The sequence below is a fragment of the Bos mutus genome, chromosome 14 (genome assembly GCF_027580195.1).
Source record: "Bos mutus isolate GX-2022 chromosome 14, NWIPB_WYAK_1.1, whole genome shotgun sequence".
In the NCBI taxonomy this organism is placed as follows: domain Eukaryota; kingdom Metazoa; phylum Chordata; class Mammalia; order Artiodactyla; family Bovidae; genus Bos; species Bos mutus.
Window position 1 is genome coordinate 18,278,249 of NC_091630.1, and position 14,664 is coordinate 18,292,912.

The 14,664-nt window shown below is 43.7% G+C and overlaps 1 protein-coding gene across 5 annotated transcripts in view; it reads right to left on the bottom strand.

Moving 5' to 3' along the window:
• SNX31 (sorting nexin 31) overlaps nucleotides 1-14,664 on the bottom strand; it is an 81,786-nt gene that overhangs the window by 26,163 nt on the left and 40,959 nt on the right. For all 5 annotated transcript variants that reach the window (XM_070383054.1, XM_070383053.1, XM_070383051.1 and 2 more), the window contains one exon: nucleotides 11,277-11,346. In XM_070383054.1, coding sequence (XP_070239155.1) covers nucleotides 11,277-11,346 — 70 coding nt within the window. The remainder of the gene's footprint in view (nucleotides 1-11,276; nucleotides 11,347-14,664) is intronic.

Genomic DNA, 14,664 nt, shown 5'->3' on the forward strand with positions numbered 1-14,664 from the left:
TATCTGATCAATAAGAAATACCTTTCTAAGCTACAAAGACAAATAACATACAAGTGAATATATAATTACATAAAAATAATAAGCCTCCAAGAATAAAACTAAGAAGAAAATGGCAAACCAAGGCAAAACTGCATCATATGTGGCAAAGAGTTAATCTTATTTACATAAAGCAATAGTAAAAATATAAATACCTCTAATAGGAAAATGAAGAAATGCTATATATCAGCAATTAATAAAAAGGAATTCCAAATGACAAATACAGATTGAACCTCACTGGTAATCAAAGAATCTGTTTGCCTCTCAACTTGGTGAAGATCCATCAGTTCAGTTCAAGTCGCTCAGTCGTGTCCTACTCTTTGTGACCCCATGGACTGCAGCTCGCCAGACTTCCCTGTCCATCACCAACTCCCGGAGCTTACCCAAACTCATGTCCATTGAATTGGTGATACCATCCAACCATCTCATCCTCTGTCGGCCCCTTCTCCTCCCACCTTCAATCTTTCCCAGCATCAGGGTCTTTTCCAGTGAGTCAGTTCTTCGCATCAGGTGGCCAAAGTATTGGAGTTTCAGCTTCAGCATCAGTCCTTCCAATGAATATTAAGGACTGATTTCCTTTAGGATGGACTGGTTGGATCTCCTTGCAGTCCAAGGGACTCTCAAGAGTCTTCTCCAACAACACAGTTCAAAAGCATCAATTCTTCGGCACTCAATTTTCTTTATAGTCCAACTCTCACATTCATACATGACTACTGGAAAGACCATACCTTTGACTAGATGGGCCTCTGTGGGCAAAGTAATGTCTCTGCTTTTGAATATGCTATCTAGGTTGGTCACAACTTTTCTTCCAAGGAGTAAGTGTCTTCTAATTTCATGACTGCAATTACCATCTGCAGTGATTTTGGAGCCCAAGAAAATAAAGTCTCTCACTGTTTCCATTGTTTCCCCATCTATTTGCCATGAAGTGATGCGACCAGATGCCATGATCTTAGTTTTCTGAATGCTGAGTTTTAAGCCAACTTTTTCACTCTCCTCTTTCACTTTCATCAAGAAGCTCTTTAGTTCTTCTTCACCTTCTGCCATAAGGGTGGTGTCATCTGCATATCTGAGGTTATTGATATTTCTCCTGGCAATCTTGATTCCAGCATGTGCTTCATCCAGTCTAGAGTTTCTCATGATGTACTCTTCAAATAAGTTGAATAAACAGGGTGACAGTATACAGCCTTGACATACTCCTTTTCCTATTTGGAACCAGTCTGTTGTTCCATGTCTAGTTCTAACTGTTGCTTCTTGACCTGCATACAGCTTTCTCAGGAGGCAGGTCAGGAGGTCTGGTATTCCCATCTCTTTAAGAGTTTTCCACAGTTTGTTGTGATCCACACAGTCAAAGGCTTTGGCATAGTCAATAAAGCAGAAGTAGATGTTTTTCTGGAACTCTCTTGCTTTTTCTATGATCCAGCGAATGTTGGAAATTTGATATCTGGTTCCTCTGCCTTTTCTAAAACCAGCTTGAACATCTGGAAGTTCATGGTTTACGTACTGTTGATGCCTGGCTTGGAGAATTTTGAGCATTACTTTGGTAGCATGTGAGATGAGTGCAATTATGCAATAATTAGAGCATTCTTTGGCTCAAAGAATGGTGTGATCAGATAACCACGACGGTGTGATCTCTCACCTAGAACCAGACATCCTGGAATGTGGAGTCAAGTGGGTCTTAGGAAGCATCACTACGAACGAAGCTAATGGAGGTGATGGAATTCCAGTTGATTTATTTCAAATCCTAAAAGATGACGCTGTGAAAGTGCTGCACTCAATATACCAGCAAATTTGGAAAACCCAGCAATGGCCACAGGACTGGAAAATGTCAATTTTCATTCCAATCCCCAAAGAAAGGCAATGCCAAAGAATGGCAATGTGAAGACAAATATATATATAATATTCAGAGTTGGCAAGGGGTTGAAGAAATAGGAAGCTCATATAGATCTGACACAATTTAACCTGGTACAACTTTATGGAGATAGTTTGGTATTTAAATCTAAAACCATCTACAGGAATGATAAACACAGATTAAGAAAAATGTATTAATAAGGCTATTACTCAGATCAGATCAGATCAGATCAGTCACTCAGTCGTGTCCGACTCTTTGCGACCCCATGAATCGCAGCACGCCAGGCCTCCCTGTCCATCACCAACTCCTGGACTTCATTTAGGCTATTACTACTATCACTTTTAATATTGAAAATTTTTCAACTATAAATTGTGGCAAACATATGTATAATGCTTACTGTGTGTCAGGCAATGTTCTAATTGCTCTAAAACAAAAATCAACCCCAGCCCCTCCCGTCTCTGGTAGCTACTACTTTGTTCTCAGTATCTACTTGTTTGCTTCTGTTTGGTTTGGTTTGTTCATTAATTTTATTATACTATTTATTTATTATTTAATTTATATTTTGATCAAATCATACAGCATTTGTCTTTCTCCATCTAACTTATTTTAGCAAAATACCCTCAAGGTCCATCAGTGTTATCACAAATGGCACAATTTCATCTTTTTCCTGGCTGAGTAGTATTCCACCCAAGGAATGCTTGAAGCCACCAGTAGATGAAAGAGACAAGGAACAGAAACTCCCCTAGCACCTTCAGAAGGAACATGGCCCTGCCAATACCTTGATTTCAGACTTCTGACCTATGGAACTGTGAGAAAATAAATTTTTATTATTTTAGAGCTCCTCCCCTATAAAGAAAAAGGTCAATCCTCACAGCACCTTATGAAGTAGGTACTATTAATAAATGCCCCAGCATAGGTGATAGAGTTTAGGTACAATCAAATAATAGGTTATGCTACTATTTAAAATTATATAAAATATTTAACAACATGGGAAAAGTCTACGAGGCATTGGTACATGAAAACATGTCAAGTTACAAAATAAGGGCATAGTAATCAGGTCCTGATTTTTATAAAACAAAAAAAATAAATATAAACCAAGCCCCAAAGACCTTGTATGTACACTTAGCAGTCAAGAAAAATGGATGTGTACATGAGTGAAATGAATTAATAGTATACGAAGTAAAAACACTGAAAAAGTTAAGAGTTGATATGTATGGTTGATATAAGATTTGGGATGATGTTTACTTTTGTTTTTGAGTCCTTCCGTATCTGCACATTTTTATAAAATGAAAACAAATGTTATAACTGAAAAACAATGAGAAGTGAATACACTATTAGGCCCTGTTGGCTGGGCTTTGAGCAACTGCCACCAGCAAATGTTCTCAAACTCTGACTCTCTGACGGGCTGCTCAGTCCGCTGTCCTAATCTGCACTGCAGGTTCAAGCCGAACAACACTGGTCTCGATGCCAGAACTCACTGAAGACAGACGCCCCCTGGATTTCCTGAAGCCCTCGGCAGCTTTTCCTGTGCTCTTCCCCTCTTCTCCTGGCACGCAGCCTTCCCTTCCCCTTTATCCTTCCTGGCCCCAGGACAGGCTCTGAGATCAGCTTTCCATCTCATCAGCTGCATACACTTAGCCCGAGTGTGTGCTGTGCTAAGTCACTTAAGTCATGTCCAACTCTTTGCGACCCTGTGGTCTGTAGCCTTCCAGTCTCCTCTGTCCATGGGCTAATCCAGGCAAGAATACTGGAGTGGGTTACCATGCCCTCCTCCAGGGGATCTTCCCGAGCCAGGGATCAAATCTACATCTCTTATGTCTCCTGCATTGGCAGGTGGGTTCTTTATCACTAGCTGAGATCATGCTTTATCTAACGGAGTTTTCCACTGGCCCTCAAACTGTTAACCCTTCTAGAGAAGAACCAGAGTCCTTTACCAAAGTGTATCTTGTGCAACGTCTTACATACAGCAAACTCACAAACAATTCTTTGCTATCAGGTACTTTATACCTTAGTATATGATAGTCTGAATATAGCATGAATATACTGAATATAGTATATGAATATAATATAGTATATGATAGTATATACCTTAGTCTGAATGTAAGTCTATATGTTATGACCCTCATATCACTGAGGGACAGGGTATGCCTTAGCTCCAAGAGGAGAAATAAAAGTGGAATACATTTTGATATTACTATTGAAGTTGGGGAAAAAGAGATGGATTTAAAGAGGAGAAGAAAAATAACTACTATTTGTTGAGACCTTTTAAAGATAAGTTTTCTCATTGACTTTTTCCAAATGGTTCTGTGGGTTAGGAACATTTACCCCCATTTTAGAGATGAGTAAAATCAAGATCCAGAGATGTTATAACTTTCAAGAAAATCCAGTAAGTAAGCGGCAACGGTTGGATTAAAACTCGGGTCAGACTACTCTACCAAGCCCTCCTCCTATTGCCCGAGACACTGAATTTTGACCACATAGGCAGCTACACACCGCAAGACTTTCTCCTTATTGTCAACTGTTCTCAAAACTGAACGTAGACACCATACCTAAGCTAAGAATAGAATTAGCATGGGTGTGAAGAAAGGAACACCTTTTCTTTCCTGAACTCACTTGATCTTAGAGCCCTGTAAGGACTGTTAGAACCTGGCAATGATGTCAGAGAGAAACCTGACTAAATATACAAGGTAAACAGCATTCGTGGTGGTAAGTAGGTAAGTACTAACTAAAGATACATCATTCATCATTAGAGGACCTGGGACTCTCAAATGTAGAGCTTTAAATATCCGACAGGAGAGGTAAGATAAATGTTTTTGTTTTACTACCCTTGAAAACCTTTGACCCTGATTATGATTTCACAAGTCATCACTCAAATATATTATATACAGTGCCTCACTCCAGACAGTGAGAGAGTCAAGTTTAGATAAATGCCTCTACTCAGTTATATGGTTCCCCAAAGACTGGCTGACGGAGACTCATGTGGAACCTAATTTTTAAAATTGTGTGAAATCACATAAGTCACGGTTTTCATGAGCTTCAATCACACACACTCTAGTGCTCTCTGCAGAGTCTACAGCAGTGAGACATGGAGAGCGCGTGCCTTTTCAAACAAGGCAGCAGCCACTTGGCTCCAGGTGGCTGAGGCAGAACAGACCGAGGCTAAGGAGCACTTTGGGTCATGGGGGTATTAGGAGGGTAGTGGGCAGCCCACATTCCCCTCACCACACCACACGCCCTGATGCAGGGCTTGACCTGCCTAGCGGAAGGGGCACCTTTTTCTAATTTGCACAAATTGTAACCAGGCCAGTGGTGGCCCAGCTGAAATGTAGGCCCAGACTGGACAGAGCCTTCGGTATTTTTTTAGAAAATCCAGAAACTTCTATTTTTATAGGCAATCTTCCACTTTGTTTGTGGTTTAGTTGCTAAGTTGTATCTGACTCTTGAGACCCCAAGGACTGTAGCCTGCCAGGCTCCTCTGTCCATGGGATTCTCCAGGCAAGAATACTGGAGTGAGTTGCCATTTTCTTCTCCAGGGGATCTTCCTGACCCAGGAATTGAACCCAGGTCTCCTGCATTACAGGCAGATTCTTTACCAACTGAGCTACGAGGGAAGCCCCCACTTTGTTTAATGTTTTGAAAAGAAGGAAGTAAACACCTTGTGGGAATCCACTTAGCTCCTGGGACATCGCTAGACACACTAGCTTTAAAAAATTTGAGAGTATTTCTTAATGGTTAATTATGATGGCACAGTTATTTATCAGAGGAACTCCCCAGAATTCTTCGATTCACTTTTTAAAAGGATGATTGCTTCTCACTCATTCATATCTCCTAAGCGCCCAGGACACAGTCTGTGCCCTTGGCCATTCAGAGTCTAATTAGAGAGACGCAGATGTGAACCTGCATTCACAACACTGGGTGGGAGTGCCACGATGGAGGGCAGAACAAAATGCCAAGGGGGCAGAGAGGACTTCCCAAAGGAGGCAGCAGTTGTGGTTCCCTCCCTCCTGCTGGCCCTGGGCCCCCTTTCCATTTCTCAGGAGCTTCACTCGAATTTGAGAAATGATAAAGGCAGAGGTTGTTATGACATCAGCTATATAGTTTCTTGAAAACTTTGCCAGGCAAAGAGCTAAGGTTTGAATACCAGTCTGTTAAAGCTGGAAGAACACTTAGAGACTGTTAGTTCAGTCTCTTCACTTCACAGGGAGACATTGTAGTTCCAGTTCCAGAAGGAAGAAGTGACCAGTCCAAGGTCACCCAGAGGAGAGGGCCACTGACAGAGCAGGGACAGAAGGCATTTTTGAAACTACCATTCAGTGTGCTTTTCAAGAAACCATCTTTTCCCAAGCCATAAGAGGAGGAAACACCATCAGTTTCTCTTTGGTTTACAACTCCTTAATGAAGATTGATAAACATCATATGATTCTGCTGCTGCTGCTAAGTATGATGCTAGTAGTTCCTAATTCTTGTTACCCTGTATCCCTGGAAACCATCCCACAGAAACAATACTAGAATTAGGTGATGCATTAGCAAACAAACCGGACGTAACTAACAAGGCATTGTAATAGCAAGGAAACAGTGGTGCTAAGCCTCAGGGAACATTTAAAATGGTAAATTACATTCCAACTCATGTAACAGGGGTAAAAGTACATTGAACATGATTATGCATGGATCAAAGCAGGACGTGAAATGAGCTGAAAACTGTATTCTGGCCATAAAAGCACAATAGTGAACATTAAACATTTAATAAGTGATATTTTGATTTGCCTTCTTAGAGTTTCATGGAAATCGTTTACTAGATGGTCTTGGTCTCTTAAAAAGTCACCTAAGGAGAAATGGGTGTGAAGGTTGTGACTCCTCCAGTGACATTCTGGCTGCTGGGTCCGCTGTGACTGCTCAGTCACACACCCACCTTCTCTGCCCTGTGCCAAAAAAGCCAAGGTCCCTGCGTGTGGCTGGTGGTCTACTGGGGGAGATCTCTACACAAATGATGCTCTATTTTGTCAAACTGAAAACTCCACTGATTTTATGATACCATAATCTTGTGTGACACTAAGAAAAAAGACTGCCAAATAAATTATGACACAGAACCACGAGGCAGTCCTGTGTAGCGTATCCCTCCTGGCGGGTAATTGCTTTCATTTCTTCTGAGGCATCTGGCGATTTCTCTCGCCTGCAGAGGCACTGCTCAGCCTGTGCTAGGCAGCCCTTTTGCTTAATCATAGTATAAAACAGAGCAGTTTCCTCTCTGTGTGAACATAAAGCACTTGGTTGTCACTTTGCAAGAAAATGTGAAACATGGAACTGCGGTCATGTCTTCAAAGATGAACATTTGCTTTCCTGGTACAAAAGGGAACCCTGCCACCCTGTCTTTGCCTCTCTGCGTAAGCAGTAACTCCCCTTCCATCCAGAATCATACTTTTTGAAGTGATTTTAAATGACAATTAGACTCAACACATGTATCAACAACACACCTAATCCTACTAAAGGGAATGGCTCTTTATCAGTTGCTACATAACAAACCGGGAAAAGGCAATGGCACCCCACTCCAGTACTCTTGCTTGGAAAATCCCATGGATGGAGGAGCCTGGTAGGCTGCAGTCCATGGGGTCGCTAAGAGTCGGACACGACTGAGTGACTTCACTTTCACTTTTCACTTTCATGCACTGGAGAAGGAAATGGCAACCCACTCCAGTGTTCTTGCCTGGAGAATCCCATGGATGGAGAAGCCTGGTAGGCTGCAATCCATGGGGTTGCACAGAGTCAGACACGACTGAAGTGATTTAGTAGTAGTAGACATAACAAACCACTCCAAAAATGAAGACTTGCTAAAAATAATCTAATTAAAGCAATTGAATTGTTGAAAACAAGACCAAAAGTCACCTAAGGAAGTACATGTTTTTCCTCTTCTATGCTCTTTAGCAAACCAGAGCATCAAAATCCATCCTTTTACCTTTTTTTGCTATAACCAAACTACTGCAGGAGGTTCTATTAATGTTTTCTTGTCTCCTGAAAGAAAGTGAAAGTGTCAGTCACTCAGTTGTGTCCGACTCCTTGCAACCCCATGGACTGTGGCCCTCCAGGCTCTTCTGTCCGTGGGATTCTCCAGGCAAGAATACTGGAGTGGGTTGTCATTCCGTCCCCCAGGGGATCTTCCTGACCCAGGGATTGAACCCTCGTCTCCTTTGTCTCCTGCACTGGCAGGCCGGTTCTTTACCACTAGCCCATCTGGGAAGCCCTCCTTGTGTCCTGCTGCTGCTGCTGCTGCTAAGTCACTTCAGTCGTGTCAGACTCTGTGCGACCCCATAGACGGCAGCCCACCAGGCTCCTCCATCTCTGGGATTCTCCAGGCAAGAATACTGGAGTGGGTTGCCATTTCCTTCTCCAATGCATGAAAGTGAAAAGTGAAAGTGAAGTCGCTCAGTCGTGCCCGACTCTTAGTGACCTCATGGATTGCAGCCTACCAGGTTCCTCCGTCCATGGGATTTTCCAGGCAAGAGTACTGGAGTGGGGTGCCATTGCCTTCTCCGCAACCTAGATAGCATATTGAAAAGCAGAGACATTACTTTGCCAACAAAGGTCTGTTTAGTCAAGGCTATGGTTTTTCCAGTGGTCATGTATGGATGTGAGAGTTGGACTGTGAAGAAAGCTGAGTGCCAAAGAATTGATGCTTTTGAACTGTGGTGTTGGATGTGTTCTAGCAAAGCTCATTAAAAGCAATGTCTGGAGCTTCCCTGGTGGTCCACTGGTTAAGAATCCACCTGCCAATGCACGGGAAACGGGTTCGGTCCCTGATCCAGGAAGATTCCAAATGCCGACAGGCAACTAAGCCCATGCATCACAACTACTGAGCCCACGCTCTAGAGCCTGAGATCTGAAACTGCTGAGCCCACGAGCTGTAACCACTGAAGCCCCAACTACTGTTGCCTAGAGCCCGTGGTCTGCAACAGGAAAAGCCACTACAACGAGAAGTCCACGCACCACAACTAGAGAGTAACTCTGCTCGCCGCAATTAAGAGAAAGCCCGCAGGCAGCAATGAAGACTCAGCAACCAAGAACAAATAAATAAATAAAAGTTAACATTTAAAAAGGGTTTTACCTGTTTTTTTTTTTAAAGTAACATCTGAAACTTCTCCCCTCTCTTCAATTCTGCCTTAGCTTATGAAAAGCTACAGAGTACAGCAGTTTAGAACCACGCTACATAAAAGCCACCTGCAAATGTGTTTTTAAATCCCTTTTCCTATCTTCCATGTCTAAGCCTACTCAATCCTTTGTCAGCAAACTTTATTTCTTCTTCTTAAAAACAAAGATGGCCAGGATGGAGGGGACACATGTATACCTATGGCTGATTCACACTGATGTATGACAAAAACCATCACAATACTCTAAGGTAATTAACCTCCAATTAAAACAAATAAATAAACTTAATTTAAAAAATGTAGATAGCACCAACTGCCTGACAGAGTTATTATGAGGCTCAATTAGTACAATGTCAGAGAAGGCAACGGCAACCCACTCTAGTACTCTTGCCTGGAAAATCCCACGGACGGAGGAGCCTGGAAGGCTGCAGTCCATGGGGTCGCTAAGAGTCAGACACGACTGAGCGACTTCACTTTCACTTTTCACTTTCATGCATTGGAGAAGGAAATGGCAACCCACTCCAGTATTCTTGCCTGGAGAATCCCAGAGATGGAGGAGCCTGGTGGGCTGCCGTCTATGGGGTCACACAGAGTCGGACACGACTGAAGCGACTTAGCAGCAGCAGTACAATGTAGGATTCCCCAAAAGGATTAAGGCTAAGGTCATGTCAGGAATAGTTCTAGTTTCTGGAGATAATAGCAGTAAACAAACAAACCCCCAATTTCATGGAGAAATCATTCTAGCAGGGAGAGACAGAGTAACTCAAATTTTTTATATAGTGAAATGGTAGAAATGCTAAGGAGAAAATAAAACAAGTGTCAGGATGTGAGATTTATTCTGAGATGGGATTTATTTATTTATTAAATAATAAATAATTTATTAGTCAAACCTTGGGAGGGTTTGAATAGGCCAGGAATTCGACCCACCGTTCTGGGCTTGAGAATAAGCTGTTGGGTAATTTCAAGGAAATCCTTAAAAGAAGCTTCCAAACTTCCCTCCAGAACTGTCTAAGCCAGGCCTGGGAAAGGATGGGCCTCCAAAGATGCTGCCCTGTGAAGTTGAACAGTGGCAGGGAGCTGGAGAAGAAGTGGGGGCTGAGGTGGGGGGCTGAGGTGGGGGGCTGAGGTGCTGAGGTGGGGGGGCTAAGATGAGGGGACTGAGGTGGGGGCTGAGGTGGGGGTGCCCGGCGATACATCACAGGGGCAGCATCTGCTGACCTCCAGACAGATAAGCAGAACCTTCACTGCATGAGTCGGAAAAAGAAAGGAGGCCAAACTCTAAACGTGCTTTTCTGTGGATTGAGGGGCAGGAGTAAGGCAAGACCAACTACATCATTTGCAGGACTTAGTACAAAATGAAAATGTGGTCCTTTTATAAAACTTTAAGAATTTTAAGATGTGACAGCAGAGAGTGAGACAAGCCTGGGGCCCCTCTGAGCGTGGAGGGAAGGGGCAGTGCAGCCTCACAGGTCACTTGCCTACGAAGCTGGCCCTGGAGACAAGTACGCTACTTGTTGGTTTAGGAAAAAAAGATTATGCTAAAGTGAGATTTAGGGACCATGTGTGACTTTAAATTGGCTTCCCCGGTGGTTCAAATGGTAAAGAATCCACCTCCGATGTAGGAGACCTGGGTTTGATCCCTGAGTTGGGAAGATCACCTGGAGAAGAGAAAGGCTACTCACTCCAGTAGTCCTGCCTGGAGAATCCCATGGACAGAGGAGCCGGATGGGCTACAGTCCACGGGGCCGCAAAGAGTCAGACGTGACTGAGTGCCTTTCACTTTCAGTTTTTCTGTGACTTTAGATTAGCAGGGCTGTCCTTTCCTGGCTATTAAATTAGCCTAGATGATGGAATGTCAGCTGCCAGTGTGGAGAGATGGTTAGAATGGAGGTAGAATTATTTTCCCTCAAACCCTACTTCTCTTAAAATATTTGTTTATTTACTGTGATTAAAATATGCATAACATTTTAACCATCTAGAGGTGTACAATTCACTGGCTCTAAAAACACTGACAGTGTTATATAACCACCACCTCTCTTTATACCTAAAGCTTTTTCATTATCCCGAGCAAAACATCTATCCCCATTAAACAACAACTCCCTCCACCCCAGCCCCTGGTAACCTCTGTTCTAGTTTCAGTTTATAGGGATTGGCCTCTTCTAGGTGTCGCCATAGAATTCTGAACTGCCACACACACCTTCTCTGTTTCAAGGCCTATAATATCTGGTGTTCTGATAGCCCTTGGTTCCCCTCACCTGCATGTAGATCAGATCTACAGCTGTTCTGCAGTCCATCAGCCTGGCGTCAAGGGATGGGTCCAGGTACCTGCATGATTCAGGAGTGTTCAGTTAATTTATGACACAGTAGATGGTCATACCTGGGTTGGCATGCTCTCTCAATTGGTGGCCCTCAATGCCTTGAACCAAGGCCCCTTTTCCAGCACAGCCACAGTCTTCTGCCTGCCTAGTCTTCCGGTGACCTCTGACCTCTTCTGTTTCCCATTGTCTTTATGCTGCTGCTGCTGCTGCTAAGTCGCTTCAGTCGTGTCCGACTCTGTGCGACCCCATAGAGGGCAGCCCACCAGGCTCCCCCATCCCTGGGATTCTCCAGGCAAGAACACTGGAGTGGGATGCCATTTCCTTCTCCAATGCATGAAAGTGAAAAGTGAAAGTGAAGTCGCTCAGTTGTGTCTGACTCTTAGCAACCCCATGGACTGCAGCCCAACAGGCTCCTCCATCCATGGGATTTTCCAGGCAAGAGTACTGGAGTGGGGTGCCATTGCCTTCTCCAACATCTGCTTATTTAACCAATATTTACTGAGCAACTATTATATTCCAAACCCTGAAACACATCAGTAGACAGAGCAAAGTCCATGCTCAACTTATATTTTATTTGAGGGGAAAAAGAGAGAGATATGAACTAAATGGGTAGACAAATGAGACCATTTAAATAACTGGTAAATTAAAGCAAGAAAACAAGACCCAGAATAATAAGGTGTTCAAATAATGTTGATAAACACTCAATTCTGCTCAATGTTTCATTATCTCTGTTCTTGGTGAATTATAAAAGTCAGCCATAATATATTTACACTCACTTATTCTTGACAATAAACAGAATGAACAACAACAAAATTAAGGTTGATTTCATCTGAATAAAAATAACCCAACTCTGGAGATACAAGGATTTTGCAGCTGTTACAACAGAAGCCTGTGAAAACACACTGCCTGATTCTTAGGATCTGACTCATTGTAAGCCTATTTAGTGCCCTCTGTGAGTAGACATGCACAAAAACAAGGCTTTAAGGAAATGGTCCACATTCCATTTACATCAAGCCTCAAGTCTCAACGCCCCCTTCCCACCTGCAATTCCCGGCATAGCCATCTGCCCTGTACCCACATCCATATCACTGTCCTATGCCCAGGCCGCCTCACCTCTTGCCTGAGCTGCTCAGGTGACCTTCTCGCCAGACATTCCACCTCAGTTGTGTCCCTCAGTCCCACACTCCACATGCGAACTGGAGTAGTCTTTCCCAAGGAACCTTTCAGACGCTCATAGTCCCAGGGGTTGGAGCACTTATCCTGTTGACTCCCAAGGCCCTTCATAGGAAATCCCACTTTCATTTCCAGTTCTCTCTCTGACCTCTCTCCCCTGGCCCACACTCTATACATTCCAACCTTGTCTTCTCTTTTCTCCCTCCATTCAAAAGACCACTCCCCTCAGCTGCCTTCTTCCTGGACTTATTGGCCTCTCCCACAAGCCTCACCCTCGTGTCTCCTCTTCTGGTCCCTACTCCCCAAGGCTGTGTTAGCAACCCATCCCCTGGGCTTCCTCAGCTCCCTGAATTTACCCTGATCTCTGCACTGATCAAGCTGGTATTACACCAGATATGAAGATCCCTGAGCCCAGGGGCTGGGTCCTATTCAGACCCCTTGCCCTCTGGACCTTGGCAAAGGGACTTGCAAATAGCAGAGCTTCATGTTTGTCTAGCAGATCCAGGATTGCCAGGATGAAGTGAAGTTACACATACTATGTGAATGCAGTAGCCAGCCAAGACCGGACTGAAACCGTCAGGAGAGGGTACGCCAGGGTTGGTCTATCATCAGTCTGAAGGCAGAGTGAGCAGAATCACGGAGCTCAGCAGAGGAGGGGGAGGAGATGATGGGATTGTCATAGACCAGGAAAAGGATGAAAATACAGATGCTCGAAGATCAACTTCATTCTAGCGGCTGGGGAGAAGCAACTGAAGCGTTCCTATGTATGTTCCATTTAGCTATTTCACCCCTGCACCCCAGGTGCCCTATGTGGCAGAGATAACAACTCTTACACCAGAGATGGAGAGCCCCCAGACTCACCCCAGACCGGAGCTCTGAGAGGCCACGGCAGGCCACCCTCTGGTCTAGAAGGAACTATACCATCTTTAGCAAGAAGCATCAGGGAATTGACAGAAAAATCCCTAAAACTTGACTTGTCCTCACCGACAGCCCTCACCTGCTGGGGCTTCCACAGCAAGTGGTAGCCGACCTAGCCTCCCTGCTCCCACCTAGTGAGGGCTCCCTCAGGACAGAGGGCCAGGACCTGCAGGATCCTGCCCCCAGACTCGCCCCTTCCAGTAACCTCGTCCTCAGCTCTAAGAGCTGAAGCAGGCCCTCCTTTCCTCTCGGTCCCCACGAGCAAAGGCAATCTGCCTGGATCTGAAATGCAGGCTGATGATGGGGTAGACATTTTATCTTGTACTTATGATCTAGAGTTTATCTATTTGATGTAGACACAGGCAAAGCCCAATTTCTAATTCAAGTTTAAGATGAGGGACAGAATCCTCATCTCTTAGAGAGTTCGTGGACAAAACAGTCTAATCCAGAGGGTTTGTTTTTTAATTACAATTTTCATCATGATTATTATCACTATAACAATAAAAAACATGGCCAAAATTTATTGAGCACATAGGATTACTTCATTTAACTCTCACTATAATCCTGAGATAGACTATCATTAATATTCTCATTTTACAGATAAAGAAATTGAGGCTTAGAGAGCTTCAATAACATGGCTAGAGTTATTGAGCTAAACCCTGAGACGCACATATTCAGATCCCAGGAACAACTGTGCTTAGCCACCTGTTACTCACTAAAATCTCAGACAAAACTGCAACCTTTTTGCCTTCTCAGGGCTCTCTGCCACATATTTCAATTATTTCTCAGAATACTTTCGAATAGCAGTACATGAACTTCTAGCCTTGCTGGGAATCCCTTTCCAAAATTTGAAGCCACAGCCTGGAGCTCTAACAAGGCACCACAAGGTCAAGATTATTACTATTCCTTGATTTCAAATGCCTTTCTTTAGAGCTTCTGTGTTCAGATTACAGAATAACTGGGCCAGCAGAGAGTAAACCAAAGAAGCAATCCAATACAGCCACAGTGATATACACTGGGAAATACAGACTAATCTGCCCCCCGTGCCAATGGAGAGTGTCCTGCTTCTCATTGTTATTTTGTTCACTTGTTCTCCATAGGATCCCTTGTATCTGGGGGAAATAAAGGTGTTTTCTGCAAAAATACAGCAGATTTTTTCCCCCTAGATTTCGTCTTCTCAATCTAGGAAAATATGTCAGGCTCTGCTAAATAAGCATGTATAATTGGAATCCAT